Here is a 27,028-nt window from a genome sequence, read left to right as displayed (position 1 = left end):
TAAGTCGTCTGGAAAGTCTTCCATCTGGACGACTTATTAGACGACTTATAATAAGGCGTCTGGAAAGTCTTCCCAGCTGGACGACTTATCGGACGACTTAATTAAGTCGTCTGGAAAGTCTTCCATCTGGACGACTTATTAGACGACTTATAATAAGGCGTCTGGAAAGTCTTCCCAGCTGGACGACTTATCGGACGACTTAATTAAGTCGTCTGGAAAGTCTTCCATCTGGACGACTTATTAGACGACTTATAATAAGGCGTCTGGAAAGTCTTCCCAGCTGGACGACTTATCGGACGACTTAATTAAGTCGTCTGGAAAGTCTTCCATCTGGACGACTTATTAGACGACTTATAATAAGGCGTCTGGAAAGTCTTCCCAGCTGGACGACTTATCGGACGACTTAATTAAGTCGTCTGGAAAGTCTTCCATCTGGACGACTTATTAGACGACTTATAATAAGGCGTCTGGAAAGTCTTCCCAGCTGGACGACTTATCGGACGACTTAATTAAGTCGTCTGGAAAGTCTTCCATCTGGACGACTTATTAGACGACTTATAATAAGGCGTCTGGAAAGTCTTCCCAGCTGGACGACTTATCGGACGACTTAATTAAGTCGTCTGGAAAGTCTTCCATCTGGACGACTTATTAGACGACTTATAATAAGGCGTCTGGAAAGTCTTCCCAGCTGGACGACTTATCGGACGACTTAATTAAGTCGTCTGGAAAGTCTTCCATCTGGACGACTTATTAGACGACTTATAATAAGGCGTCTGGAAAGTCTTCCCAGCTGGACGACTTATCGGACGACTTAATTAAGTCGTCTGGAAAGTCTTCCATCTGGACGACTTATTAGACGACTTATAATAAGGCGTCTGGAAAGTCTTCCCAGCTGGACGACTTATCGGACGACTTAATTAAGTCGTCTGGAAAGTCTTCCATCTGGACGACTTATTAGACGACTTATAATAAGGCGTCTGGAAAGTCTTCCCAGCTGGACGACTTATCGGACGACTTAATTAAGTCGTCTGGAAAGTCTTCCATCTGGACGACTTATTAGACGACTTATAATAAGGCGTCTGGAAAGTCTTCCCAGCTGGACGACTTATCGGACGACTTAATTAAGTCGTCTGGAAAGTCTTCCATCTGGACGACTTATTAGACGACTTATAATAAGGCGTCTGGAAAGTCTTCCCAGCTGGACGACTTATCGGACGACTTAATTAAGTCGTCTGGAAAGTCTTCCATCTGGACGACTTATTAGACGACTTATAATAAGGCGTCTGGAAAGTCTTCCCAGCTGGACGACTTATCGGACGACTTAATTAAGTCGTCTGGAAAGTCTTCCATCTGGACGACTTATTAGACGACTTATAATAAGGCGTCTGGAAAGTCTTCCCAGCTGGACGACTTATCGGACGACTTAATTAAGTCGTCTGGAAAGTCTTCCATCTGGACGACTTATTAGACGACTTATAATAAGGCGTCTGGAAAGTCTTCCCAGCTGGACGACTTATCGGACGACTTAATTAAGTCGTCTGGAAAGTCTTCCATCTGGACGACTTATTAGACGACTTATAATAAGGCGTCTGGAAAGTCTTCCCAGCTGGACGACTTATCGGACGACTTAATTAAGTCGTCTGGAAAGTCTTCCATCTGGACGACTTATTAGACGACTTATAATAAGGCGTCTGGAAAGTCTTCCCAGCTGGACGACTTATCGGACGACTTAATTAAGTCGTCTGGAAAGTCTTCCATCTGGACGACTTATTAGACGACTTATAATAAGGCGTCTGGAAAGTCTTCCCAGCTGGACGACTTATCGGACGACTTAATTAAGTCGTCTGGAAAGTCTTCCATCTGGACGACTTATTAGACGACTTATAATAAGGCGTCTGGAAAGTCTTCCCAGCTGGACGACTTATCGGACGACTTAATTAAGTCGTCTGGAAAGTCTTCCATCTGGACGACTTATTAGACGACTTATAATAAGGCGTCTGGAAAGTCTTCCCAGCTGGACGACTTATCGGACGACTTAATTAAGTCGTCTGGAAAGTCTTCCATCTGGACGACTTATTAGACGACTTATAATAAGGCGTCTGGAAAGTCTTCCCAGCTGGACGACTTATCGGACGACTTAATTAAGTCGTCTGGAAAGTCTTCCATCTGGACGACTTATTAGACGACTTATAATAAGGCGTCTGGAAAGTCTTCCCAGCTGGACGACTTATCGGACGACTTAATTAAGTCGTCTGGAAAGTCTTCCATCTGGACGACTTATTAGACGACTTATAATAAGGCGTCTGGAAAGTCTTCCCAGCTGGACGACTTATCGGACGACTTAATTAAGTCGTCTGGAAAGTCTTCCATCTGGACGACTTATTAGACGACTTATAATAAGGCGTCTGGAAAGTCTTCCCAGCTGGACGACTTATCGGACGACTTAATTAAGTCGTCTGGAAAGTCTTCCATCTGGACGACTTATTAGACGACTTATAATAAGGCGTCTGGAAAGTCTTCCCAGCTGGACGACTTATCGGACGACTTAATTAAGTCGTCTGGAAAGTCTTCCATCTGGACGACTTATTAGACGACTTATAATAAGGCGTCTGGAAAGTCTTCCCAGCTGGACGACTTATCGGACGACTTAATTAAGTCGTCTGGAAAGTCTTCCATCTGGACGACTTATTAGACGACTTATAATAAGGCGTCTGGAAAGTCTTCCCAGCTGGACGACTTATCGGACGACTTAATTAAGTCGTCTGGAAAGTCTTCCATCTGGACGACTTATTAGACGACTTATAATAAGGCGTCTGGAAAGTCTTCCCAGCTGGACGACTTATCGGACGACTTAATTAAGTCGTCTGGAAAGTCTTCCATCTGGACGACTTATTAGACGACTTATAATAAGGCGTCTGGAAAGTCTTCCCAGCTGGACGACTTATCGGACGACTTAATTAAGTCGTCTGGAAAGTCTTCCATCTGGACGACTTATTAGACGACTTATAATAAGGCGTCTGGAAAGTCTTCCCAGCTGGACGACTTATCGGACGACTTAATTAAGTCGTCTGGAAAGTCTTCCATCTGGACGACTTATTAGACGACTTATAATAAGGCGTCTGGAAAGTCTTCCCAGCTGGACGACTTATCGGACGACTTAATTAAGTCGTCTGGAAAGTCTTCCATCTGGACGACTTATTAGACGACTTATAATAAGGCGTCTGGAAAGTCTTCCCAGCTGGACGACTTATCGGACGACTTAATTAAGTCGTCTGGAAAGTCTTCCATCTGGACGACTTATTAGACGACTTATAATAAGGCGTCTGGAAAGTCTTCCCAGCTGGACGACTTATCGGACGACTTAATTAAGTCGTCTGGAAAGTCTTCCATCTGGACGACTTATTAGACGACTTATAATAAGGCGTCTGGAAAGTCTTCCCAGCTGGACGACTTATCGGACGACTTAATTAAGTCGTCTGGAAAGTCTTCCATCTGGACGACTTATTAGACGACTTATAATAAGGCGTCTGGAAAGTCTTCCCAGCTGGACGACTTATCGGACGACTTAATTAAGTCGTCTGGAAAGTCTTCCATCTGGACGACTTATTAGACGACTTATAATAAGGCGTCTGGAAAGTCTTCCCAGCTGGACGACTTATCGGACGACTTAATTAAGTCGTCTGGAAAGTCTTCCATCTGGACGACTTATTAGACGACTTATAATAAGGCGTCTGGAAAGTCTTCCCAGCTGGACGACTTATCGGACGACTTAATTAAGTCGTCTGGAAAGTCTTCCATCTGGACGACTTATTAGACGACTTATAATAAGGCGTCTGGAAAGTCTTCCCAGCTGGACGACTTATCGGACGACTTAATTAAGTCGTCTGGAAAGTCTTCCATCTGGACGACTTATTAGACGACTTATAATAAGGCGTCTGGAAAGTCTTCCCAGCTGGACGACTTATCGGACGACTTAATTAAGTCGTCTGGAAAGTCTTCCATCTGGACGACTTATTAGACGACTTATAATAAGGCGTCTGGAAATATATTGTAATATAAAAGTTTAGAAATATTCACCTTATCATCTTTCAAACTTCACAAAACTATCTTAGAAAATCAAACAGAAGTTGAATAAACTATATACGGAAAATATATATAAAAATTTCAACAATATTTTAAAATTTATTTTACACTCACATTATATTAACGGTAAAATCCGAAAGATTATTAGATATTGTCAATTTATTTATTTTCAATATTTCTATAATATACTGTAGAAGATGGTTTTATAATTTCTATCATATTCGTATATTTTTTTACTTTTACTTTTTATTTTTGTATTTGTAAAAAACAAAAGTAAAATATTTTTATATAAATTTTATAAAAGCATAAATCTCCCACCAACAAAATCTACCACATATATATAACCTCATGTGATTTTTTAATGATTGTTGATAATATGATATTTGCCCCATACGATTTTCTGTCCGTGATCGTTGATTGACCGGTGTAAAAATCCGGGATTGAGTAAAATTTTGTGTTGTGCCAGAAGCATGATGGGAAGATAAATCACCTCTTTTATTGCACTACTCTTATTACAATTTTGTCTGATCTACAATTTAGTACTTCTCCGTATCCATTTAAGTGGTGTTTAAAGATAAAAAATTTGTTTCAAAATAATTGATATTCTCACTATTCTAGATAGAATTTAATAGCATTTGAATTTTTGATCAATTACAAAATATTTTATTTTTTATTATTGGTTAAATTAGATTCATTTAATGATATTTTTATGTAATTAGTGTAAATTATATAAAAATTTGTATTTTCTTAAGCTATGTGCAAAAACATTAAAAACTACTGTATGGAGTAAGATCTAAGTGGAGAATTTACTGATTTTAACTCTAATCTTAATTATATTTAGATACTCAAAAGAGTAAGAAGAAAATTCGTAGAGGTGTTTTTTTACCAAAAGAACATCCAGAACAAAATAACAATTTGTGAAAAAATGCATTTATAATTTTATATGACAATAGTATATCCTTAACATCCAGAACAAAATAGCATTTTCTGAAAAATGCATTTCTAATTTTATATGCCAATATTATATCATTGATAATTTGATATGATACGTTCAACCGAAGATTGTTTGCAGTCAATATTTAAATCCAATGAAAATTTTTGTCAAAACAGAATAGAGCATATTCATATCTCTTACTACTAAAAATATACATAAAATGATTTAATCTGTACAACTCAAACAACATATAATCTATAGCCACAAATAGACAAAATTTTACACCTTTATCGGAGAGAATTGTGTATCAATAAAGCGAATCCTTATATTCCTCTTGGCCATGATGTTAACTCATCCTACTCCTCTCTAGGCCTCCTCCTTTAAATCAGCCTTTCATGACAAGTTACAAGAATTGCTGAACTGAAAAAATACCAACACAAACATATTAATGACTTCATTATATCGTGTTGAGCGACAAAGAGCAAGATATTTATTCAGAATCAAAAAGCAAGATTATTAAATATATTTACACATTCCAAACTAAAAATCATTTAAATACATTGGTACATAGGTATGTTTTGTTACGAAGACCAGAAGATTTGTAACTCAATGATTTGTAACTTTACAAATATTCGATTCTCATCGAAACTTGCTGTTGCGGTCTCACTCAACCTTTTCTTCGAGTCCACAGTTCCCCACCTAATTAAACACATGCACCGATTCTCATATATTTTTTGAAACTGTCATCCACTGATTTTGTAACTTTAAACTATAAAAATCTAATAGAAGCCCACCACCGGAATCGGAATCAATAAGTAATAAGAGGAACAGATTGTTCATAGCCAAAAAAAAGACGAGATTTAGCCCGAATACGTACAACGCTAAATGAAAGATTAACAACGCTAAAGAGGCAAGACCTTTTCGAAAATTGGGGATAGCAAGAATTTGTCCATTAGCTTACAAAGGGTATTACGTAAAAATCGATTATGAGATTGTGGGTGAGAGAAGATGTACTGTAGAACGACGGATGAATGATGTGTGGAAAACATGAAACATAGATAGAGAGAATGATAAGGGTACGCTATTTAACGGTTGTGTCGTTTTGTCAAAGAAAAAAAAGGGTCGTGTCGTTTGAGAAGAGGAGACGATTCGCTGGGGAAGATGAAAACGAGAGTTTTTGATGACGAGACGTCAGTTACTCAGAGGAATGAAACTTTTTATCCCTTAGATCTAAATTAACAAACAAATCTGACCGTTGGATTTAAAGTTTTTTTTTTCTATAAAAAAAAGAAGATGTCAGCAGATCTTTAAAATTCAGTTTAAAATATATAGATTTTCGGTGTGGTCTAACTTTTATGTTCTTCTCATATTCTTCTTAGTTCTGTTATGCTAATATTGTGCTAGACAAAAGCCCTCTAACAGGCCCATCAAAGAAAGTCCCGCTCTCCGGCCTACATATTTTCCCGCGCTTTTTACCGACAACCCTCTTCTGTTTAGCGCCGCCCCCTCTGTGCTTGAAGTGCTTTGCCGAGAGAGAGAGGAAACAACACACACAGAGAACGTCGAAAGAAGAACGAGTTAGAAATGGAGGTGATACGATCTCAGAAACGAACTCCCTCCAACGACACCGTTTCAAATCCCAAGATCCCACTATACCTCACAGCTCCCCCGATGGAAGTCCGATTAGAAGAATTCGAGCTCTTCGCAGTAGATCGCCTCCGAGGTTTCCATCAAAATCATCTCCTTACTTTACCAAACTCTCGTTAAATCTATCTGGGCTCTGATCAATTTTGTTGATTTGTGATTAGTTCTAAAAGGGGTCTCAGATGGATTAGCCCGCGGGAGAAACCCTAAGGAAATGGACGATCTGGTAAGCTTCACCGTGAAAACTCAATCGCTTCTAGATTGTTTTATTATCTCAATCCGATTCGTTTTTGCGATTAAAGGTGGACACTTTGTGGAAAGAACATATGAGAGATCCCGATGCGTCTGTAATGTTGAACAAGGATATAATCTCACATTTTGTGTTACGTCTCGTTTATTGCAGATCGTAAGCTCTGTTCTTGTCTTAGTTTCTATCTTCAGTTTGTTTTGGTTTCCCAAAGCTGATTCTTTTTTTTTTTTTTAAGGGATGAATTGAAGAAATGGTTTCTTAGCATGGAAACTGCTCTTTTCCGACATAGGTTCCGGCTTCAGAACTTTGAAGCTCAGGTACTCTGTTCCTTCTTTTTGGTTTGGTTAGCTTTTGGATGTATCTGGTGATAAAAGTTAATTTTCTATTCTTGTTCACAGAGAGCAATTGTGGGAGAGTTTGGATTACCGTATAAGGCAGTCACAGGAGCAGAACTTGAGGTAACGTTTTAGAGTTTTATTTATGGTGCTTATTCAGGATCCAAATCGTATATCTTTGACTGTTTGCAGGGTTTGAAGGAGAGGTTGGGGCAAGTGGTACGTTCACTGGGTCAAATTTCACCTACCGGTAATAATCCCATTATATCTCTTTTCACATCTAGTGATGTTATCCTTTAGTTTCAGCATAACATAGTAGCGGCGTGCCTGGTGTCAATAACTAGTCATAGATGAACTTTGTTGCATTTATACATGATTTTCTTACCTTTATCTCTGAACTATTTAGCAGTAAGACTTGTACTTTTTCTAACGGAAAGTTTCTTGTTTTATTCTTTGCAGTTGAAGCCGTATACTATAAGGTACGCCTGCATCTTCTTTTGTATATGTTCATATACCAAAAGCTACGAATTTAACTTATCTAATCCACTATTCATTTACTCGTTATAAAAAAAAAGGTTCCTTTTGAAGAGGTTCCTGACCTTGTAGCTAGCCGGAGAGTACTTATACAGAAAGGGTATGCCTTTGTTGCTGGGAGTCAGGTAAGTATTGGTTTCCCTTTCCAGTTTCAAAATATAACGTCTCTGCAGTCAGGTAAGTATTGTGTTAGTTTCTCATTTGGATTTCCTTATTTCTCCTATCAGTTGGTTTCTCTTGTTGTCACACAATTTCGATCTCATATATCAAAGGCCCTCATCTTGACAAACAGGTTATTATTCCCTGGTTATATGAATATCTACAAGTTCCTCTTCTACGTGTCATTTTTTAGGTCGGGCTTTGCTTTAACAAGACTTTTTTTTTTTTTTTTGCAGAAAATGGACTACTACCATTCAAGAGCGAGAGAAAGACAGACTAACTCCAGTAAGCACTTGGACTTGAAATCAACTGCTTTATTCACTGTCTTTTGTCTCCTTAACTTTATTATCGTTAATCATTCAGATAGTAGAAGCCTTATCTACAAGCTACTTGGGTCCCGATTATTCTCAGGTAAGGATGGTCCTTTAAAACTTGTCATATTATTATACATTCATAGATATGGAATCATCGAAGCTGTTAATTTTCCTCAACAGTCAACTGAGTACGCCGAGATATCACTTATGGATATTGATCAAGTTGCCAAGAGTTCCTTCCCACTTTGTATGAGGCATCTTTTTGAAAAAGTAAGTTTGCTTCATGGCTTTCAAATCTTCTATTCGTCATTGTTTACATATTCTGCTCCCATGCAATGTAACATGTGAACGTTTACACTTTACACACACAGGTTCGAGAAGATCATCATCTAAAACATGGAGGAAGAATGCAACTGGGTCTATTTTTGAAGGTTCCTCTTTTAATCCCTCTCCCTTTTCCCATATGTTTTCACATAATGAGTAGTAAATATACACCGGTTATTTTTTCTTATGCTTTGTCTTCTATTTGTACATCACTAAGTTGTCTATCGATGTGTAGGGTGTGGGTCTGAAGCTGGATGACGCCCTAGCATTTTGGAGAGCAGAATTCACCAAAAAGGTAACTTGATTCCCAAATGTTTTATCTGCTAAGTTTTCGAATCTGTTCTCTCCTAGAGGTTAATGTGTACTATGTCATGTTTTTGCGTGCTAGCATATTTGAATAAGGAGGGGATGGGTAGACTATTATCTGCAGAAACTAAGTATTACTGAGCTATGGATACTTCTTTATTTTTCCTTTTTTATTCTTAGGTTGGCTCTGAGAGATTCGATAAAGAGTACGCCTACTCCATTCGCCATAACTACGGGAAGGAAGGCAAGAGAACGGTAAGATGCTTATTATGATTTTATTACATGCCAACGAAAGCTGCAATGATGAGCTTCTGATACCTAATTTTCACGTTGCAATTACAGGATTATACCCCTTATGCTTGTCAGAAGATCATCTTATCTGCACCTGGTGCTGGGGATCATCATGGCTGTCCTTATCGACATTTCAGGTCACTTTTCTTAGTAAAAATTTACTCTCTTTCTGTGAAAGAAAAGAATTAGGAAAGCATTATAATTTTCATATAGGTTGTTGTATCTACCAACCCTGCAAGTATTATTGTTACTGGATAGAAACCGTTGCTAGCGGCTGCAAACATTTCGAGCTTTAGCTAAAGTTTTCATTTATATCTTAATTAGGAAACATAGGGAGTATATCTTAGAGAAATGTAGACTCTTTCGTCGAGCAGGAGTTGTTGCTATTTCCTCTTAGTGTAGCTATAAAGCGAAACAATAATTGAAGTAAAGATGTGTTAGGTGAATATCAGAGTAATGTATGTATCTCATGGATATATGGTGCTAAAAATGACAGTGAGGATAACCTGAGAGCAGCACTTGGTAGAATGGGATTGAGTTCTCGTGGAATGGAAGGTGTTATGGATCAAGTGCGGAACAAACATTATCAGGTGATTCATCTTTGTATCTCTTAACTAAACCTTAAATCTCCTTTTTACGAGCAAACACTAACGTGGTTTTCTTTATATGCATGTACAACAATACTAAATAAAAGCTTGCATGCACAATGACATTTGAAGCTGTTTATGGTACATCGTGTGATGCTGGTATCAACCATCCGAACCAATACTTCGAGGAGAGTCAGAAGATTTTGAAATCCAAGACGCCCCCTGCTCCGGTTTAAAATTATGAATACGATGAGGAATTGTGTTGAATTAGAATCTAATTTTTTCAGAAATTTCAACTCCTAAAAACCATGGCATGCATAAACCTTTAGGCTTTTGGGCACTTCAAAGTCACAAGGATTAGAAAGTACCAATATTCAAACCAAATATGGTCCTCTCCTCACTCACGCAATGTCTCCCTCGCCAGCATTATTATAACATTGGATTCGGACTCAGTCTTATTTTACCAGCTCAGTGGCAATTAGAGTCTTTGCATATGATCAACATGTCCTAGGGGTATTAAAATAAGCCAAGTTCCCAACTTCAAATCATCATGCAGTAATCATTTTCATATATTTGATAGACTTCAACGGTTGTGTTGTCATTATCAGAATATTCTTTGTTTGTTTTCTTCGAAATCAAAATCTTTTATATTTTTATAAAGTGAGTATCCTACTAAAGATTTAAGTTTTACCAAATATTCGTAATGAACACCGGATATCTAAATAAATACAATTTTAGAATTATTAATCTAAATAGATCGAAATTAATTATGAGTAGCACCACAATTTTGGATATCCGGTGTTCATTACAATTTTGGACAAGTATCATCCCTAGTTCGGTAACGTCGGCCAAAGAATAAATAAATATTAATAAGAAGAATCTTAAAAATAATGACAATCATACCCTGGAAAATTGTCAATGACAAGTTGAATTATTTTGTCGTCGTGCTCTCTACATGAACTAAAGTCAAACGAGGCTAGGGGTGATTCCGTAATTTAGTTTAACTACCTATCGACCAATAGGGTCGCTTCAATAGCATGGGCATCGCCACAGAGGATCACGCATAAACATAACATCCATCTTCGTGGCAATCTGTGGGAAGCGTCCTTTTCTGTTCCCAGAGAAACTTGGTCAGTCCATAGTCAATTTTTAACACCTTTACTTCCTTCTTTCGTAAAAACCGTCTTCTTTATCCTTAAATACTCTTTACCGACTCCTCTCTGTCTTAGTTGCGATCCTTAATCTTAATCAATCATTGCGAACATCCTAGGAACGAAGACCAAACTCTGATCCTCATGTTTGTGTCGAGAGCGTAGTAGATTGATTGATCAACTACTTCAATCCGTCTGAAAATCCACAGATCATTATGCAGTCCGGTGAGTTTCTCAACACAGAAAGGCTAAAGGTTAAACCTTTCGTTTTCTTCTGTCTTCCGATGACTAAAGGCTAAACCTTTTGTTTGTTTGTATAGAATACGAGATTAGTACTCTGTACCAAGAAGCTCATACTCGTTGGTTGAAACCCCCTGAGGTGCACTTCATTTTGCAGAATCATGAACGCTATCAGCTAGCACATACGCCACCTCAAAACCCTACCAGTAAGTTTGACTTTTACTCTTTCTTTACTAGTTTTGAGATTAAACGAATTTAGGTTTTGATACAAAAGGGTTGCAACTTTGCTGTCTCAGGTGGGTCTTTGTATCTTTTCAATAGAAGGGTTCTTAAGTTCTTCCGTAAAGATGGTCATCAATGGCGCAGAAAGAAGGATGGTAGAGCTATTGCTGAAGCACACGAACGCCTTAAGGTTGTTTTAGGGATACTTATCTTCAAGTTCTTAGATGTTAATTTGCTAGTGGTTAAGATTATTCCAGTCTTTAGATATGTTAAGGTTGTTAATGACTCCTTTGATGTGTGTGTTGTGAACAGGTGGGTAACGTCGAGGCTTTGAGTTGTTATTATGTGCATGGAGAGCATGACCCTACTTTCCAGAGACGTATCTACTGGATGCTAGATCCGTGAGTGCTGCACTCATACTCCATACTTCCTAATTTGTGATGTACTTAATGTTTTCTCACATGGATTTTATTGCTCTTTATATCAGGGAGTACGACCATATTGTCCTTGTTCATTACAGGGACATAAGTGACGGAAAAGAGGTAGACTTTTCTCCTATAAGCCTATATTTGTTATACCATAGGCCGAACTTTCGGTATCGTTGTATGAAGTTATTGGTTGGGTTTAACTTTTCAGGGAAGACAAAGTAGTGGAACTGTTTTGCAGTTCTCACAGAATGCTTCCACTCTCTTTTCAAGTCCAAGCTCCATTGGGACTCAGAATGCAAGATACAATCACTACATTGGTGACTCTACTGATCTACTTCAGCAGCATTCATCTACTTCTCCGGAGGTTAACTCTGAAGCTGTCTTTAACAGTAACGGAGTTGAGACCCCTCAAGGCAGTGGAAGCTCTTATGAGTTTGAAAACAGGCAGGCTATAAAGAGGCTTGAGGAACAGCTGAGTCTCGGTGATGACATTGTTAGTACTGTTGATCCACTCTACGCTCAAAACGAAAGTTTGGATAGTCTCCAGTTTCTTGCTCAGCCAGGGACTGTGTATCAGAGACCAGAGAATAACAAACTAGAAAGGTGTTATGGAGGGTATGTTGGAGCCCAATATAATGTAGATCCACTCTACAGTCAAAATGAAAGTTTGGATAGTCTCTTATCTTTGGACTGTACTGAGGACATCAATCACCATGCTCAACCAGCAAGTGGACATCAGAGACCAGAGAATAATAGATTAGAGAGAAGTTACGGAGGGTATATTGGAGCCGACTATCATCCTAACAATCTCACCCTCGCAAAGAATGATACAGGTACGCCTAAAGTTACAAAACGTTGGTTTTCCGATACTTGGTTATTCTTTCTTTCTATTTCTCATTGTAGCAGACTGTATAGCTTCCTTGTTTGTCTTTTTATGATATTGTCCATACCCGGTACTGGATAAGGTTATTAGGAAAGAGTAAAAAAAATTCTTGTTACAGGTGGTAATGGAGGGAGTGGAGATCAAGAGTCTGAATCTTGGAAAGATGTGCTGGAGGCATGTGAGGCTTCTGTAGCTCTTAACTCTGAGGTAATTCAAGCAAGGAAGACTGTTTTGTATCTGTTAACTAATTTTCAAATTAGTAAGTAAAAAGTTTATAATGTGGGAGTTAATCTACTGTTTTATTGAAAACAGGGAAGCACACCAAGTTCGGTGAAAGGATTACTACCTGGGATGCAGGAAGATTCTAACTGGAGTTACAGCAACCAGGCTGACCAAGGTATGTCATCTGCTTTGGGAAAAGAATACTGTTAAGCTTTGAACGTCGTTCAGTTCTAATAGTTGTGTTAAAATTTCAGGTACATTGTTGTTGCCTCAAGAACTTGGTTCTTTCGAACATCCTGGTTGTTATCCTGAGCTAGGAGCTCCAGAGAATAATGCCGAGTACAGTAGAGTAATGGATGATGAAGGGATTAACAGGATGCCTCTCCAGCAAGAAATGAGACCGGCGGTTTCACATAAGCAAGAGTTTACTATCCAGGACGTTTCACCAGAGTGGGGTTACGCCAATGAAACTACAAAGGTGTGATCTCTTGCACCATCTTTTTAAATATTTAGATGAGATTCTGGTCTATGTGGGAGTTGATAAATCTACTATTTATAAGTGATATACAGAAAATGATGCTTAGAATAAATGGTTGGTGATTAATTGGACAATGCAGGTGATAATCATTGGATCATTTCTCTGTGATCCAACTGAATCAACATGGTCTTGCATGTTTGGAAGCGTTGAAGTTCCTTTTGAGATCATTAAGGAAGGTGTCATACGCTGCGAAGCCCCTCCATGTGGCCCTGGGAAAGTGAACTTACGCATTACTTCTGGAGATGGACTCTCTTGTAGTCAAATAAAAGAATTCGAGTATCGTGACAAGCCTGACACATCTTGCTCTAGGTGCAGTCGAGATGAGCTTTTCTTACTTGTAAGGTTTGTGCAAACTCTTCTATCAGATAAGAAAAGTAACATAGAACCGGGCAGTGATAAGTTGAAGAAAATCAAAGCTGATGATGATGATGAGGAATGGAGCCATATCATTGACACGATTCTAGATGACACTGCAACACCATCAAGTACAGTTGATTGGCTTCTACAAAAACTGCTTAAAGATAAACTGGATGCGTGGCTGTCTTCGAGATCACAAGATGAAGATCAAACATCTTGTTCTTTGTCAAAGCAAGAACAAGGCATTATTCATATGGTTGCAGGCCTTGGATTCGATTGGGCACTTCATCCAATTCTTAGTCTTGGAGTCAGTGTGGATTTTCGTGATAGTAACGGATGGAGCGCTCTTCATTGGGCTGCGCGCTATGGGAGGTGAGCAGCCTATAAATAGTAGACCAACACAGTTCTTTCAACTTTTATTATTTGAATAGAGTGAAAGATTGTTATAGCATCATAAGTCAAATATTGCTTTCACTTGATAATGGTCAAAAGAGTTTAAGGGTCCGAATGGCAACTGCGGTGCGGTTCTAATAGGAACAAAAACATATAGATATATAGGTATATGTAGATTTTTGTTACTATAAACTGCGGCGCCGTTTACAACATTCGGAACCTAAGACTACATCTTTTTTAGATAATAGCTTCATCTGAATTCAATAACCGATACTATTGTCTTTGCTGTGGCAGAGAAAAAATGGTGGCTGCCCTTATAGCTTCAAGGGCATCAGCTGGAGCAGTGACTGATCCCAACGCGCAAGACCCTGCTGGTAAAACCGCAGCTTCCATAGCTGCCGCTAACGGCCACAAGGGTCTCGCCGGTTATTTATCCGAGGTGGCGCTAACAAACCATCTCTCCTCGCTCACACTCGAGGAAACAGAACACTCTCTAGGCTCAGCTCAAATGCAAGCTGAGATGATCGTGAATTCCATCTCAGGAAGAAGTCCTCCCGGTAATGACGATCCACATTCACGGGCAGCGTTGAGAAACGTAGCTCAAGCAGCTGCGAGAATCCAGGCAGCGTTTCGTGCGCATTCGTTCAGAAAGCGACAAGAGAGAGAAGCAGCTATGGCTGCTTGCTATCAGGAGTACGGGATCTACGCAGATATCGAAGGGATCGCAGCCATGTCGAAGCTAGCGTTTGGAAATGTGAAGAACTACAACTCAGCAGCTTTGTCTATCCAGAAGAAGTACCGTGGCTATAAAGGTCGAAAAGAGTTTCTTGCCAAGCGCCAGAAAGTTGTGAAGATACAGGTACGATTATATTTGTTAGACCATTGAATGGCACTCTATTTTTCTCTCTCTATATTTCTCTCTAAAATAGAGTACTCCATTGGTATTGATTCTATAATAGAGTTACTCTTATCATAGAGGAGAATATAGAGGGATGTTCATGTTACCCTTTAATCTCTATTTTAGAAGAAAATATAGGAAAAAAAAAAGAAAGTTTGGGTTGGAGATGCCCTTGGTGTCTAATTGTAGCTCTTTATTTTCTTGTCAGGCTTATGTTAGAGGTTACCAAGTAAGGAAGCATTACAAGGTTATCTGCTGGGCAGTAGGAATTCTAGATAAGGTTGTACTGAGGTGGAGAAGAAAAGGTGTTGGCCTTAAAGGGTTTAGGCAAGATGTAGAGAGTAGAGAGGAGGAGAGTGAAGATGAAGACATTCTCAAAGTGTTCCGCAAGGAGAAAGTAGACGGAGCAGTGAACGAGGCTTTCTCTCGTGTTCTATCGATGACTAATTCTCCGGACGCTCGCCAGCAATACCAGCGCGTGCTCAAGAGATATTGTCAGACAAAGGTGAGTACTAGTTAACTTCGGAGGATATAGTAACTAATAAGTTAGTGTGGGGATGAATGCGTTTGAGAGGTGTTTTTTTTTTTAATGAATCTTTAAATGTTTGAAGGCTGAGCTTGGGAAAACAGAGACATTAGGAACATACGGTGGTGATGAGGATGATAATGTGTTGCTGGACATAGCGGATATGCAATATGAGAATTTGCGTACACTGCCTTGAGAGGGAAAGAGACAGGCAGCTAGATAAAAAAACTGTGGATTTAGAGGTATTAAATAATAATAATAATAATAGTCTGTAGATTTATGAAGTTTCAAGAGTGAAAGTAGTTTTGTAGAGTGTTGCACTGAAGAAGAAGAAAACAAGTGGGAAAAGCTGTTATTAGTTGCGAGTGTTTGTAAATGATCTCTCTCTCTCTCTCTCGCGGCTAACTTATAAAAGCTTTTTTTTAACAACTATTTTATTTAAATAAAATGTAAAATTACAACAAGAATATATAAAATAATAGAACTACAATCAAATGCAAAACTAAACCTAGAAAACATTACAACACAAAGAGTAAGAACTGAAGAAATTTTCTTTTGAACCATCTTGTTTTTTTTCATGTAATACCATTTGTATCTGGCTCCCATCTTTTTAATGAAATTCCAAATTCTTCTTTGAAGATTTCTTTGATGTATAACATTGGCCAGATTCCAAATAGGATTTATAGGAATTTTGCTAGAGAAAATACACTTTATTGATTCTCTCAAAAGAAATAGTAAGAGAATCTGCCAATCTTCAACGATTCTAAGAACATCGTCATACACAAAAAAAAAAAAAAACAAATCTCCAGTGAAGAACCACCCATAAATATTTTGAATTATAATTTTCAAGACCGTTGAATACCTTTGTGGTTGCATCACCATAAACAATTCCCAATTATGATTATGATAATGTCCATCATCTTATAACCCCATCTTTGATGCATTTTTTCCATGGTGGCTTCCAGGGTGATTGTTTCCAGAGTAAAGCGATTAACTAAGCAGCCCCGGGACCGGGACGGGGACCGGAAACTGGGACGGGAGCGGGGACGGAAAACGTCAAACTTAAAATTTGTAGATACGGGTACGATATAGAAACGGCGACCATATTATAAAAAAAATATAAAAATATCCATAAGTCAAAATGTTAAAATCTGAAACATAAGTTTTAACAGCAGCAAATACACTTAATCAAAATACTAGACATCAACAGAAACAATAACAAACACACTTGATAAAAATACTAGACAACAACAAAAACAGCAGCAAACACACTTGATCAAAATACTAAACAACAGAATAAGCTAAAAATATATATGATACATATAAACTGACAATCACATCTTTGCATAAAAAAACACAGAAACATTGTATATGAATTATTTTCGTAAGATAAGATTGCAAGAAAATGCTTACGTGTTTTGCTTGTGATATAAACAACAAAGAGACAAGAAGGGAAGGAAAGAGCGTATGTGTTCTGTTACTGATATATCACAGAGAGAGATATGGTCGAGTCTTGAGTTTCAAAGAAAAAGAAGATGGAAGTGCAAGAGACTAAAGTGAGAGTGGAAGAATCGAAGAGACAGAGACACTTTTTTTTTTTTTATTACAACTTTTGATCTTTTCAAAATTAATAGAATAAACACATTAAAGGTTAAGAACATATATGGTTTAATTTTTTACACTTCTTATAACACAAAAATTCAGATGGATATAAAGTCTATTTTCTGCAGAAACGTTTCCGGAACGTCTCCTTCTCTGACCAAGCCCGTACCTGATGAGTCTTGACGTCCCGGATTCACCTCACACATATTGGGGACGTTTCCTAGGCGTACCCGAGACGTCCCCGTCCTCCCGACGAACCCGATACGTGAGACGGCACCAACTTGGAATACCCGTGCAACCTAGGCGATTAGGATGAGTTCCTTACCGATTGAATCTGGTTTCAACAAAAATATTTGTCTTTGTGTTGTCATCGACCATGACCATAAGAACCATGTCGGAGATTGTAACAACGAACTGGGAGAAGTGATTATCATCCCATTCGCTGTGAATAAATATGAACTTCTCCGCTAACAAAGAGAAGAGCAAAACACAAATAACAAAATCGCGAGATACCATAAGGGAAACTCACGTTTCTTTTGATCTTTAAAAGAGAAAAATAATTATGTAGGTGTTGAGAATCGTGAAAAGAAGAAAAAAATAGCCAGAAAGAGATATATAAAGTCAAATCTCTCTTGAGAATTGCAGAAAAAGTGGCCTTGTGTCAATCGCCATCATGATCGCCAATGACTGCTCAACTTATAAAAGCTTAAATGGATTTTTCTTGTAAAAGGAAAAAAAACAAAAAAGATAAATCATAAGTTTTATAGAGGCAATCAGGCAAGTCTAACATAGAGGTGGCACGGGGGTATCTCCAAGCCGTCTTTGAGTAGAGAACCAAACAAAGGACGTGGTATTTTCTTTTCCTTTCTTCATTAGAATATTAAAAAGCAAGTACATCACAAGACAACATTTAAATGCCAGACTTACTACAGTTCTTGAAAGCAATCTTAGATAATTGGAATCCAAAAAATACCCTCCCTCAAATGCCTCCACGCAAACTTCCAATCGTAGGAACCATTAGAGGTAACGGCTTTCATTAACAAAAATCTCAAAGAGCCATGAAGGATATCCATTAGTCACATACGACTGAACCAATCCTTGTTTATAACATGTTGAGGACCACCCTGGGCTGATACTCTTCCATCAAGTTAAGCTTCAGCTTAATCTCCTCGCCCTGTTGCCTAAACGCATACCACTGATGAGGTTTTTCTACTGCACAGAACATCTCTTCAAAATCACCAGTAAATATAATCTTATTGAAATGCAAACTTGTCATACTTTCCACTGCCCACAGAATGGTTCTCAGCCTAGCTTCGTCCAAGCTAAGCACATTAAAGAAGGTTCGTCTATGGTGAATTAGAACAACCCCTCTGTAATTCCTAACCACCCACGCTCCACCCATCAGCCCCTTCTCCTTATCCCACTCGAAAGCCACATTACACATCAACCACCGTTGATGAGGAGGTCTCCACCAACCTATGTTCTGAACCATTGATGTATCAGCTTCATTTGATACTTTGCTCTCCACTAGCTGAGCAAAACACCAATCTGTCGATTCCTTTTTTTGCCTTGAGCTGAATCTCCATTGGCAACCATCTTATGCCATTAAACAAGAAATCATTTATGCTCTTCCAAATAAACCACACTATCCATGGCCAAGATCTTTTATCCTTAAGACCATGAGCAATGAGGGTGTTGAATCTCACTTTCAACAATTGAATAGCATGCAGTCAGGGTGTTGAATTTTTATGTTAATCTACGTGTATTCAACAGGCGTTAGAAAGTTTCAGCTGTTGAATTTTTTTTTTGTGGACCCGGACCGCCACGTGTCGCAACGTGAGTGGCTGAAACTGTTGGATGCGTGATTGCACGCGCAGGCTGACACACATTGTTTTTTTTTTAAGATTTAAATGATGTCTTCTGATTGGCTGTGCAGATTTCCTTTTATTTTATCCTCACCCAATAATTCAAACCCATTTGTTTTATAATAAAACTATTTTTACAAAAATAAAAATTATATCAAAATTCAAGAATTTTTTTTATCTATAAATAGAGACTACTCTCATTTCGTTTGGATACAAAAAAACCATCATTTTCACTATAATCAACTATTTTAGTGTTTTAAACTTTTTTTTTTGTTAAATGGATCCCAATAATAATCCTTTCAACACCCAAAACTCTTCTAATTTTCCTTTTAACTTCCAAAATCCCAACAATTATCAATTTCAAAATCAAACTTCCAACCAGCCCTAAAATATACCAAATTATGGTTCACCAAATTTCTTCATGCCATCATATGTTCCGAATTATCCTCCAAATTACGGATCAATGATGCAATATTTTTCTCAAATACCTCCTCTTTCTTCTACTCCAACGGGTGATGAAAATGTTCCGAGAGCAACTAAATTTCCCGAATTTTCTACCCAAATAGCTCTTGGCGGTGCTAGCGAACCCATTTCAGACGCAAATGCAAATGAATCAGCTCAAGCTCGCTGCAAAAGCCCTAAGTGGACCACCGATCAAAATTTGGTGCTACTTAGTAGGGGTGGGCACTTCGGTTATTTTCTCGGTTCAGTTCGGGTTCGGTTCGGTTTGGTTAGTTCGGTTCTAGTATTTTTCCAACTGAAATAAACCATAGTTAGTTTGGTTTGGTTTGTGTTCGATTCGGTTTATATTTAATTCGGTTTGTATTGTTCAGTTCGGTTTGTTTTTTGGATTAGTTTAATTAGGTTATTTTTAGTTTATTTTTTAAGAGAAATTACATTTTAAAACATAAATTATGTAAACATAAACTATGTGAATTAAATTCAATATAAAACTGAAACATTTTTTTTTAAGTCACAAAAATATATAAGAATTAAAACAAATGAAAGTTAACTAAAAAAAAAAATCATTAGTAATGTCTCTTATATCATTATTAAAAAGTCTGTAATGAATATCTTCCGTGCGGCGCCGTGGAGAAGAACTTTTGTTTTTAATAAAATTTGCTTTAGGTTTTAGATTTAGATATAACATCCACGTTTACATATATAAAAATTTGAACATATAGACTATTCTATTTTTTAAATCAAATATTTTGATGATTACATATTAAATTAGAAGAATATATGTTAATAAATGAAAAATATGTGATATAATATTAGAATTTTAGTATATTGTTATTACTAATATTTTTAATTTAAATAATTACAAAACACCTCGGTTTCTCGGTTACCGAACCGAACCGAACCATTCGGGTTGGGAAAATCTTCAACTGAAAGATTTGAAATAGACTTTGGTTTGGTTCGGTTTGAATCGGTTTCGGTTCGGTTGGTTCGGTTTGACTCGGTTTGACTCGGTTCGGTTCGGTTTTTTTGTCCACCCCTAGTTTTGGGGTAAGACGTAATCATTCATGGGTTCGAATCCTATCAAAAACTAAGTTGTTTTTCTTGGCTGGGCGAAGATAGAGCTATGCTTAGGTCTCACTATAAATTTTGGAGCCGGTTTAGTGGTCGGTACTATCTCCTTTGGGGGATTAGTTGGACTTCGGTCCAGATACTCCCAAGTTAAAAAAAATACTGCATACTCATTCAAAGGACAAAGAAAAAAAATCTCTGCTTTAAGTAGGATATGATGTTGGGCTGGTAGTGTAGACACCAAAAAGATGGACTTCTTAGCAACCAGTTATGCTATGGACTGGAATCCATAGAGACAAGGCTGCCATCTGTCCCAAAAATGTAGCTGTCTGTATGAAGTTCCGCTAAGAAAATCTGGTCTCAACATTTGCATACGAAAATTCAAGCGGCTTGAAACTTGTAGCAGAGTAAGATCCATAATCAGTGCTTCAGACACTGCGTTGATATACCTATGTCGAAAAAGAAGAAGCTTCAAGAGGAAGAAGAGTTTGGGTTGCTTAATGCCCGAATTGTCGATCATGGAGAAAGGATACAAGACGGGATATGGTGCATGAAATATATCACGTGAACAAGATTTTAATTCTATATATAGAGACTTTGAGAGGTGTGAGACCATGCGCCCCCTTTTTCTCTCTAACCCTAAAAATCGCAACGTCATTGGGGTGGATGATCTTCGTTTCTGATGGTGACGTCGGAACGATTCGAGCTCTTCCACCCCCTCTTTCGTTTCTGACGGTGACATCAGAATGATTAGAACATAATAGAAGTAGAAATTTGACGGTGCAATCTGCTTACTAGTTGGCTAGAGATGTGAAGATTAAGACTAATCATTCTGAGTGAGGCCCTGCCTGTGTGGGATCTAATCAATGCTCGAGGAATGAAGGTGGATGAAAGATGCCAGTTGTGTGGTATGGATGAAGAATCGATTCATCACTCGCTTTTTGAATGCTCAAGTTCAAGACAGGTTTGGGCTCCAGGAAGCTAATATGGGTTTCAGAAAGCCAATGCTTGCACTAATATCAATTTTCTTCTTAATATAAAATCGGTGTCGCGTGGTGATATTAGACCATCCACGATGGTTTCAACGCCCTCTCCACATTCAAGACTCTTATTTTCTTTTTTTAACACTCCACATCATCTTCGCTCTCTTCCACATCATCTTCTCTTTCTTCTACCTCATTTATTCAACACCTACTTCAATTTAAACCTTTACACGGTTTGTTTTAAAAAATTCAACACTCTAGCCCACAACTCTTAATTCATATTTTTGCTTTTTACAATTAACTTAAAAACTAAAATAACATAATTTTTTAAAATATATATTTTGAATTATTATACTTAGCTTAATTTTTAAATAATACTAAAATTTGTATTAAAAAACAATCAAAATTAAAAACATATTTTTTTAAGTAAGATATTTACCAAATTTTATTTTCAAAAATACGAAACTTATTATTATTAAAACAACTAAAATTATGAAACTTTAAATACACACGATACAAACAAATATTATTAAGAAATTTTAAACACACACGATACAAAGCACACAAAATTAAAATACATTAAAACTCTTAAAGCACATACATATATATATATATATTTTTTTAAAAATTAACCATGAAACATTCCAAATTTTGCCCATATATGTTTGACTAGATCTGATTGCAATTCATGATGTATATTTGAATCACGTAATTCAGATCTAGTACGCACATGATTTGTAAATGCTGGTAGCACCTCAGTAAAAAATGGTTGTGGTTTACTCGAACCACTTGCTTGAGATTGATCATAATCGGTCCAATTCTGAGCATATGTATCTCGTTCATCCTCAACAATCATATTATGCAATATGATACATGACCGCATGATGATAGAAAGATCCGATATCTCCCACATGCGAGCTGGTTAACGAATGATTTTAAACCGAGTCTGTAATACTCCAAATACGCGCTCGATGTCCTTCCGATACCCTTCTTGATATTTTTCAAATAACTTGTCTGGTTCACTTTGAGGAAGTCAGATTGATTTGACGAAAGTTGGATAAGAAGGATAAATACCATCATCTAGATAGTATGCCATGTCATATGGACGTTGGTTTACAAAAAAAATAACTCTTGGAGTAATACCTTGTTCAACATCATCAAACACCGGCAAACGATCTAGAACATTTATATCGTTTAATGTTTCTGGACATCCAAAAAAGGCATACCAAATCCATAGATCATGAGATGCAACGGCTTCAAGTATAACCATGGTGGTTCCCTTATCTCCCCGAGTATATTGACCTTCCCATGCTGTTGGACAATTTTTCCATTCCCAATGCATGCAATCAATACTCCCGATCATCCCTGAAAACCCCCTCATCTCACTGACATGCAAATTTTTTTGCAAGTCATCTTGAGTTGGAACTCTGAGATACTCTTGCTCATACAACCATATGATTCTTTTACAGAAGCGGCGCAAGCACTCCAATGCTGTAGTACCTCCTATTTTTTATATATTCGTCAATCGCATCGGAAGCAACACCATAGGCTAACATTCGCATGACAGTAGTGCATTTTGCTAATGGAAAAATACCTTCCTTATTTGCTGCGTCAACTCGTTGGGTGAAATAGTTGTCACTGCTTGATAGGTCTCCAACGATCCGAAGAAAAACATGTTTTCGCATCCGGAATCGGCGCGAAACATTTGTGCGTCATATGTAGGTTGATTGGCAAAGTAGTCATCAATCAGCCTTTGATTCGCTGCTACATGATCTCTCTTGAAGCATTTTCTCTTGCTACGAGACATATGGTCTTCTTCAATTTATTTTTGGCGCTCTCTAAACCGGTGTACGATATACCTCTCTTCAAGTTCACACTGTTTTTTGTACACTTCGATATCGAAAGGATATTCTTATGGATCCATGATATTTTTTTGTAAGATGAAATTGTGTTATTGTCTTATTGATACATTTACGAAAATGAGTTTCCATTTATAAAAAAACTAAGTAGATGAAAATTATGGACTCCAAGCAAACATTAAATTGGCATAAATAATAGATAACGATTGGATTCTCTTACAAAATCAAAAAGTCACGGATTGCATACAAACAAAAATTATTAAAGTGAAAAAGGACACGCATTATTAAAGTCGAAAAAAACAAAAACACATTATTTAAAAAGAAAAATACAAACAAACATTATTAAAGAAGAAAAAAACAAACATGCATTATTAAAAGAAAAAAAGCGTACATTATTAAAGAAGAAAATACAAACACACATTATTAAAAGAAAAACACAAACACACATTATTAATTTCCAAATAGAACGTTGCTCAACTTCTCTAACAGCTGTTTGTTCTTGTCATTGAGATGTTCTTTTTCACTTAGCTTCATGAACATCTTCATTTTTTTGGCTTCAGTCTTTTCTTTCATCAATCGATTTGCTTCCTTTTGTGTCTTGGCTATTTTGTCCAATCGTTCCAATTCTTGCTCTTTGAATTGTTTGTATTCATTCCACTCTTCGTTGACGGTTTCCAAAGCTGCTCCTTTGCGTTTCTTTTTGCCTTTTTTTATGCCTCTCTCCCCATTGGACGAGCACTTGATCCTACAGAGTTTGATCCTACGGAGTTTGAATCACTGACATCACTCTCTCGGGATCTCTTAGATCCACTACTTGTAGAGCCAGTATTTCCTCCTACTTGACTACTATAGTGCGGTTGATCACGAACAGCAAGCCACTCCGACATTAAATTGAAATATTCATTCTTACCACTTGAATATCATTCGTGCGATTTTGCCATTACATCATTCGCTGACCATCTACTTTGTTGAATACGCCTAGCGTTATCGTAAGCGCCACTCCATTTGCTCAAATTTTTATTCATATAGTTGAAATGATTTCTGCATGAAGCTCCATCACGGGAAGGATCAAATGAGTAATGCTCATTACAGTACTCAGAAATTTTACTCCAGTATGCTTCGCTTTTCTGGTTCCTGCCAACAATATTGTCTGTTCAATATTTAATCCATCCACTATTGGTATATATTGATTTTATTTTATAGAAATTTGATTAATTAGACAGATGTGTTTTCATGATTTGTATCTTATTTGTTAATGTAGAATTCTATTTTGGACTAAACCTTTAGATATTGTATTGTATTTTACTTTATAGACCTATTTAAAATATTTTTATCTACGATCCAAAAATCGGAAACCAAATTTCTCATGAATGCTGTCGGGTCAGCCGAACCAATAGCACGAACGCGTACTGTCCTACTCCTTCGATTTTAGACCTTCTAAACTATATTTAATCTAATCTATTAAAATAAAAAAAATCTGAAAGAAAACTTTAATTGATGTGTTTATTACAAGATATGCCGCAGATGTTTACTATTAATTTAAATTATTCACTAATGATTAATTTGGTAAAAGAAAATAAGAAACATTCTTGGGTCATATAAATAAATACCATATACTACGAAGCTAATACATACATGGAATCAGGGCCGCTCAAATTATATTAAGACCATGTTCAAAAAAATATCAACTATATATTTAACTGTGTAATGAAATAATTTTAAAAATAATAGCTTTACCTATATATATTTGAGATTTATATTCGAATTATAAACTATAAATTTAATAATTCACTAAACTTTTTGAAGTTTTAAATCAAATTTATGTATTTATTTTGGAAAATTTCTCAATATTTTTATTTTATTTTTAGACCTAGGCCCCTGTCCGACCGCTCTAGTAGCACATGTTATTAGACACCCCTTCATAGAATATATGATATTTAAATCACATCTAATTATACCATAATATATAATACTAATACATGAAATGATTTGATAATAAATCTAAAAATAACTATTATAATTAAGTATATAAATCTGATTCAGATATCCGTAATAGTTTTGTTCGGATCGTGTTCTATTCCGGTTCTCTAGATATCAAAATTTTGAATCCGTTCGGATATTTAACCAGTTTTGGTTCGGGTTCGGTACTACTTATTATGCCCTACATTAATACATTATGTGTTATTATTATGTATTAGTTATACCATAAAATATTACTCCCTCCGTTTCAAAATAGATGATGTTTTGGAGAGTTTTTGATGTTTCAAAATACATGATGTTTTAATATTTTATATTAGTTTTAGTTTTATTGAAAACTGTGTGACGAATGATGTTTTATAGTTTTTGTGATGATTGGTTGAATTAATTTTATTTTATATTTTTAGTGTTATTTTTAAATAAAAAGTGAATGTCTTAATTCTTGTGCATTTAACCAAAACATCAACTATTTTGAAACAGAGGGAGTATTAATAAGTTTAATTTATTATTTTTAACTACACATTTAAATTATTTGATACAATAATATATTATATGTTTTGAAAATTAACCGTTATTATATAATTAAATAAATTTTAATTTCAAATCAAACAAATTTAAACAGTATGAATTCAGATATATCAGAACATATCATTGAAATGGACTTTTCAAGGGTCCTAATTCAAATCATGTAGTAATTAAGATGTCAATCCATTTCTAAGAGTTTTGATGCAAAGAGAATGCATGTTCAAACTTAATCTAAGTGCATTCAGTTCAATGAAGTGGTTTGATTAAACTAACAAGGTTCTAACACAACTAACTAGCAACTTTCAATCAAATGGATAAATGAGGAATCATAGGCATAGGATTTTGATTTCAGATGACTAAGATTTAATCTAAAATGGCAATGTTTCAATCAACACATTCTCCTAAGTCTAGATAGCAATTCTAAGCAAGTTCTTTTCCAAGACAAAAGCTCATTTACTCTCATTGATCAAACATCAAATTCCTTTGGTTTGTGTCAATCAAGCAATCATTAAGAACAAATCATTCAACTTTCTAAACTCCCCTAACATCAAATCCCTTTGGTAGGGTAAGTTAAGAGCATGCTGAGTTGGCTCACACATTTCATCGAACACCTTCCGGACAATGAAATGTCTAGAGTTCTAATCTGAAATGGCCAACCCTAGATTAGCATTAAGATCACTCAATCAAGCAAGGAAACATATTAATCTACTCTAAAACATTCTAGATCATCACTTAATCATCCTAGCCCATGAATCCAAAGATGACTACTCACTCATTATCATGGTAGACACTAAATCATTTGTTGATCTAAGTCTAAACATGATTGATGATCAAAGCAATCATGTAAGCACAAGAGAAATTGATCAAGATTAGATCTTTCACCTAAAGGTGGCTTTTTTTGATTAGATAGAAAACAAGATAAGTCCTAAGATTAGGTCTAAAAAGTATTTATGGAGGTTTAAAACTCGAACCGGGTCAACCCGACAAACCCGGGTTTGACCCGAAAGACAAATGGATAAGACAGTTTTGGTATCGGCCGCGGATGGCCTCAACCCGCGCTGCATGGCC

General features: G+C 36.8%; 2 protein-coding genes and 1 pseudogene across 2 annotated transcripts; 2 read left to right on the top strand and 1 right to left on the bottom strand.

The window, feature by feature from the left end:
* Positions 1–6,503: 6,503 nt before the first annotated feature.
* LOC106324804 (probable DNA primase large subunit) lies at positions 6,504–10,312 on the top strand. The gene is made up of 18 exons (XM_013762789.1): positions 6,504–6,740; positions 6,826–6,887; positions 6,964–7,067; positions 7,147–7,228; positions 7,310–7,369; positions 7,439–7,496; positions 7,706–7,725; positions 7,822–7,905; positions 8,008–8,072; positions 8,176–8,224; positions 8,303–8,350; positions 8,434–8,523; positions 8,625–8,684; positions 8,813–8,872; positions 9,064–9,138; positions 9,226–9,311; positions 9,671–9,764; positions 9,869–10,312. The coding sequence occupies exons 1-18, from the start codon at positions 6,602–6,604 to the stop codon at positions 9,995–9,997; spliced, it is 1,365 nt and encodes a 454-aa protein (XP_013618243.1). The 5' UTR covers positions 6,504–6,601; the 3' UTR covers positions 9,998–10,312.
* Positions 10,313–10,860: 548 nt separating this feature from the next.
* Positions 10,861–16,051, top strand: LOC106327263 (calmodulin-binding transcription activator 4-like). Its single transcript, XM_013765372.1, has 13 exons — positions 10,861–11,137; positions 11,233–11,358; positions 11,449–11,564; positions 11,687–11,775; positions 11,862–11,916; positions 12,011–12,635; positions 12,804–12,892; positions 12,998–13,082; positions 13,162–13,385; positions 13,525–14,174; positions 14,490–15,054; positions 15,302–15,598; positions 15,705–16,051. The coding sequence occupies exons 1-13, from the start codon at positions 11,128–11,130 to the stop codon at positions 15,813–15,815; spliced, it is 3,042 nt and encodes a 1,013-aa protein (XP_013620826.1). The 5' UTR covers positions 10,861–11,127; the 3' UTR covers positions 15,816–16,051.
* Positions 16,052–22,227: 6,176 nt separating this feature from the next.
* LOC106323556 overlaps positions 22,228–27,028 on the bottom strand; it is a 5,233-nt pseudogene continuing 432 nt past the window's right edge.

The sequence above is a fragment of the Brassica oleracea genome, chromosome C2 (genome assembly GCF_000695525.1).
Source record: "Brassica oleracea var. oleracea cultivar TO1000 chromosome C2, BOL, whole genome shotgun sequence".
Taxonomy (NCBI): domain Eukaryota; kingdom Viridiplantae; phylum Streptophyta; class Magnoliopsida; order Brassicales; family Brassicaceae; genus Brassica; species Brassica oleracea.
The sequence above is the reverse complement of the archived record's forward strand: the minus strand, read 5'-3'. Positions and strand labels throughout refer to the sequence as shown.